This window comes from Canis lupus, chromosome X (assembly GCF_048164855.1).
Source record: "Canis lupus baileyi chromosome X, mCanLup2.hap1, whole genome shotgun sequence".
In the NCBI taxonomy this organism is placed as follows: Eukaryota; Metazoa; Chordata; class Mammalia; order Carnivora; family Canidae; genus Canis; species Canis lupus.
In genome coordinates, this window is record NC_132876.1 from 113,022,276 (window position 1) to 113,027,867 (window position 5,592).

Below are 5,592 nucleotides of genomic sequence, written 5' to 3' on the forward strand. Positions count from 1 at the left end.
TTTATTTAAGATGTATGTGATTCAGATTTCAATATATTTCATGTTTAAAGCTAAACATGATACAGAGACTGGCTACATTGTTCTTAGGGATGTTGCATCTTTTTCATTAGACTTTCTTTAAAAATTCTGAGACATGCAAATAAAACAGGAGAAGGCACCTTCATGTGCACATCACCCAGCTTCAACACCCATCAACTCAAAATTCATGGTACTGTGCTTTTGCGTCATCCATTCCACCCCCCACCCCATTTTGGCTCAGGGTTTGAAAGCATGTCCTGTACGTCATTTCATCCCTAATGCTTCAGTATGTATCACCAAGAGACGAAAGTACCACACCCTCCAAAATTAACAGTGACTCCTAATATCTTGTTCCTGGTTTAATTTTTCCTAATTACCTGAAAATTGCATTTCTATAATCGGTTTGTTTGAACCAGATTCCCAACAAGGCTTAACACTGTATCTGGCTGACGTCTAAGTCATTTCATCTTTAACAACTCTTTTTTTCCTTGCCACTTTTTTGTTTTTTTAACGGAGTCACTCATGCTGTAGAATGTCCTTCATCCTGTATTTGGTGGATCGTAATCCTGTGGCAATGTTTAACTTGTTTGCCTGTCCCCCATATATATTTTGATAAAGCCTGGTTAGGCTGAGGTTTGATGGGGGTGGGGCGGCAAGGGCAAGAATACTTCATAAAAAAACCTTTTTGTCACCAAAGCCGATTTTTACCCATTTTTCACTAACCTACTAAAAGGTCATCATGTGAACTTTATACGGAGAGCTGGTTTATAATACTTTATTTAGTACTGAATGCTAAATACCTTCCTGTAGGGTAGGTCTCAATCATGTAATGTTATCAGTTAACATTTTTTGAGCACTTTCTAGAAGTAAGGCACTAAGCCTTCTCTCCCTTAAATGTCTACGTATGAAGGTAAGTACTGTGATCCTTGTTTTCCAAATAAGGAGACAGGCTAGAGTTTATTTACGATTACTCCGTATAATGCTTTACATACAATTAAATCTAATGTATGTATTTATGGTTTAATATTTTTCTTTTCCTTGTTTTGTGCTGTACCACAATTAGGATGCAAAAGTAAGTTACTTTATTATTGGATACTAAAAATTGCATTTTCTCCATTAAATTGTCATGCCTTTTAATGACAAAATTGTTGCAAGAAATACCTGAATTTGACCTGGTCCTCTTTTGTGATGTGCAAAATCAGCCACTCTGGAAAATTTTCAAATAATTTTTTTCTAGATATGCCTGCTTTGTTTTGTCTTCCTTTAACATTTAAAAATGAGTTCTTGCTTGCCCCCCACTGAAGCCACTGGTTGCCACAGGGTGGGTGTGGGGGAACGGGCTGCGAAGGTGAGTTTCTGAAGCTCTGCTGCTAGGGAGAGTAAAGTAAAAAACTGAGTAAAAATGCAGAGGAAGACATTTCTATAAATACATGTGACCAAAAAAAAAGGAAACCATAGAAAACCAACTTATGTGAAGATTCAGAAGAAGAACTTGGGGTTTTTCCTGCTTTTTATTTAGGGGAGACTGAATTTTAACACTATAGGTTACCTTTCCTGTAGCTAATTCGATAGCAATGATTTCCTAAATTGCCAGTAGGTTTGCCTGCTTTTTGTGCGACAGCAGTGGTGCCCAGCACACTGGTAGGTAATCAGTAGGTGTTGAATGCATGCTGAAAATATCCTTCTGTAGTCTCTGAGCTTTGGGGCACAAAACCCTAAATAACCACTGCTCTCAACATCAGAATGTGCCCACATGACCTGCTGCTTGCACTGTTCTCTAAACTTGCACATCCTTCCGTGTCAATTTCCCATTCTCAAGCCTCCCCGGATCTGCTTACCAGAGTCTCACATTTTCCCTCCACAGGAAGCTGAAACCCCACGTAGTGTTCTTGAAGAAATTGGACTGACATAACTCTCCTCCCTTGTTGATGACTTCTTGTGGCATTTCACACACTGTAGATGGTCACTGCCTTCATGTCCATGTTAGCTAATGGTATAAGATGACGTCTTGTCAGTATTAACTGTTTTGCTAAAGCTGCTTCATTCAGGCCTACACAATTTTTTTTTAAGGGAACTTTGGTTAATCAAGGGATAAGGAACTTAAATACAAATTAGAATGATGCAGAAAAAGAAAGGTACCTTTTCTGGATATTTTAAAGTTTATAGAATCTGTTTCTCTCAATCCGATCATGTATCTATGAGAATAACACACAATCAGGCAATATACACTAATTAATCACCGTCTTTGGCAAAGGCAACTGTTAATTAGAATATGAAACCTGGTTTTATGAAACCAAAGACTAGTGTGTAGCATTTCAGTATATATGAGAATAAAGGGAACTGATACATATCAAATGAATTAAAATTTAACTGTTGAGACTTTAAAAAAAAAAAAAGAACCAAATTTATACCAAAGATCCTTATTGGAAACTACATACTTAAAAGGGAATACACAAATGACTAAATTGAAATGATGCGTTTTACACTAAAATTATTTCTCCGGCATTCCAAACCGGGGACGAGGAACAGAGGTTGTTTAATAGTGAGCATGTTATGTTTAAAGCTAAGGAACATTCAACTCGAGACAGATTTTTTTGTAGTCATAACCATTTAGTGACTTAAATGGTTTTTTGATGCCCCCAAGTAAAATGGAAACACTGACCTACCAGAATTCTTCATAACAGTATCTTATGGAAAATGTGTTCTCTTCACAAAGTGTTGCCTAAGTCATTGTTTAAAGCACGAATATTACTCCTGGGGTGCTTTTGCTTCCCTCCACTTGTAAGTGCTGCAAACTTTAGGGCAGCTTCCTTCCCTTCCATGGCACTGCCTAGTTAGCAGAAATCTAAAAATGCAGACACCACCTTTCATGTAAACTTGAGAGTTGAATGAGGTAAAATGGCATTAGTGGGCCCTATGTTTTCTTAAAGCTATACAATTGTTTCAGTGTCACTTTTATACATACTTTAATGTATGTAAACGTATCTTCATGATTTATACTTTCATTTGTATCTGCTGGGCTGGATTAAGCTTTGTTGTGATTGTGACCAATACATATTCAGGCCATGTTAGCACTGTCTTATCACATCACCAATTAGTTGTAATAAATGTTCAATGTACACCACTGTAGTGTGTTTTTATCTTTCTCTTTACAAAAGTCTGTCAAACTATGGGGAGCTGCTGAAAGAATTTTAAAGTTTTTTCAGTAAAATGTTGAAAATTCACCTCCATTTGAAGGTGGTTGCTAAAAGCACACACGAGATAAATGATGGAAGATGTAAGGAGTTTTCATGTACTTTGAGCTCACTGAGAAATAATGTGGCTTCCACGCTGAGAGCTTATCTACACATTTATTTTCAATCAATAAATGCCGCTTTTAAAACCTTGATGCAGTTGACGTTTCTACTTTCTGAATTAGCAACTCTGATTATTCCAGGTAATCAAAGGCATTGCAAATCAACCAGCTCCCCAACCCACGCCTCCCCCCCCACCCCCCCCCCCGCCCTCCCGCACTTGGAGGTGCTCACCAAGTGAACCAGTATCTGCAAACTACCGCCTAATATAAGCAGCAACTCAAAACTGGTCATGATAGTTAAGGGACCTCCTAATAACCGCAGATGGGAAATGCTACATATTAAAGCGAGGATAATAAAGAACAAGGCATCAACTACCATCAAGTTTCTAGTCTGATAAAAAGATACTTGCAGACCTGGACAGTCTCCAACACTCAGCTGGCTTATTCACTGAAAACAGGTCTGATGGGCTTCTGCTGGCACTGTAGAGCTGGAATTTTAAAATCATAAATAGTAATCAGGTTATAAGTTTAAGAAACATTAATAACTTTAAGTTCAAAATGGACATTTATCAGGATAATGAACCAGTCAAGTGGTTTAAAACTGTTCTCTGCCTTCCCTCCACACCACAGCACCCATGAACACTGGAGGGAAGAGACCCCATTATCTCATAATTACCTTGAGCACAAGCTGGTGTTGATCCTATTTTGTCCTCCACGACCTATGAAGGCTATTCCACTTGGAATATCACCTTTAATTATGTATATCTTGGCTGTATTTAGGAAAGTAATGGAAAATACTGGATACCATGTTATTCAGCATTAGTGAATCCAGTAGGTAATTACAGAAAATTTTCAAACATTTTTAGGGTAAAGCTGGCATTTGAAGTTGAACAAATCAATTTTTAAAGTGATTTCTGGACCATACTTCCTTTTATAGACTACATACTAAAGAACTCTCATTTTCAACAGATAACAACTCACTCAGAAATCCCAATCTTGAAATTTCTTTCCCTGTCAGCTTCAGTACTTTGTGCATCCTTAAGCCCTTACTTCCAAATCCCAAGTCACCAAATGCCATATACTCTGAAAATCCAGATGTCCAGTATGTCATTAGGTTATGAAGAAAATTAAAAATATATGAACATCTTTTTTATGATCTGAAATCTAAATAATTTTTACCTTAAGTCCTTTTCTCTTCAAAGAGAAGTTTCTCTGACCACTTTTTTAAAATGAGAATTACTTAACACCAGGCAAATTCAGTAGCAATGACCCTAATTTTCCTGAAAATGACAAAAATAAGACTTACCTCTATATAAACAGCTCCCCAACACGCTAAAAGAAAAAAAAAAGATGACGCCCCTAATGGAAAACCTCCAGCTGAGAAGGGGCTGTGAATATGGGACAGGATGGAGAGAAAATAAACCGACTTTACCCTTTCAGTGCTTTAAAACAATCTTTTTTTTTTTTTTAACTATTCTTGGCACTACCATGCCTAGTTTTTTTTTTTTTTTTTTAAGATTTTATTTATTTATTCATGAGAGAGAGAGAGAGAGGCAGAGACACAGGACACAGGCAGAGGGAGAAGCAGGCTCCACGCAGGGAGCCCGACATGGGACTCAATCCTGGGTCTCCAGGATTAGGCCCTGGGCTGAAGGCGGCGCTAAACCGCTGAGCCACCCGGGCTGCCCAACAAAGGGAATCTTAAAGTCAAAAAAGCTGCTGAGCAACTGCATGTAGAAAAGCCCAACAGATTAAAAATAAAGAGCAAACAACTGAACTTAAGAGCCATTAAATTCAGAAAAAGTGTCAGGCTTAGCCAATACATAGAGAAACAAACAGTTAAACAAAATTTACCAAATCAGCAAAGATTAACTTGGTGGTGTGGGGATAGCAAAACTTATGATGGATAGAGTACATTTTTGGTAGCCTTTCTGGAGGGCAGTTTGGAAATGTCTCAGGAGTCTTATCTCTTGGTGTCATAGAACTGATCCTAAGGAGATGGTCAGAAATGTGTGAAAGTAAGGAAATCCACAACTGGACAGTTTATAGCACTGGACTCTTTAATAGTGCAAAATCAAAGGTAACTTTAAAATCCAACAATAGGGGTATGGTTGAATTAATGGATAGGTCCACGCACAGTGAGAAAATTAATGAGAGACTTGATGAAATAGGAGGTTCTGTGTAGGAAAAGCAAAGCATATTCAAGTGCAGCCATATATGATCTTGGTGCTAAAAAAATGTGTACACACGCGTAAGAGGAGGAAAAAAGACGCAAGCAA

General features: G+C 37.8%; 1 protein-coding gene across 2 annotated transcripts in view; it reads left to right on the top strand.

The window, feature by feature from the left end:
* AP1S2 (adaptor related protein complex 1 subunit sigma 2) overlaps window positions 1–3,406 on the top strand; it is a 30,399-nt gene extending 26,993 nt beyond the window's left edge. For both annotated transcript variants that reach the window (XR_012026463.1, XM_072816733.1), the window contains one exon: window positions 1,883–3,406. Coding sequence is in view for 1 of the 2 variants with exons in the window: in XM_072816733.1 (XP_072672834.1) it covers window positions 1,883–1,930 (48 nt within the window). In the remaining variant the exon portion in view is untranslated. The remainder of the gene's footprint in view (window positions 1–1,882) is intronic.
* The last annotated feature ends 2,186 nt before the right edge of the window (window positions 3,407–5,592 follow it).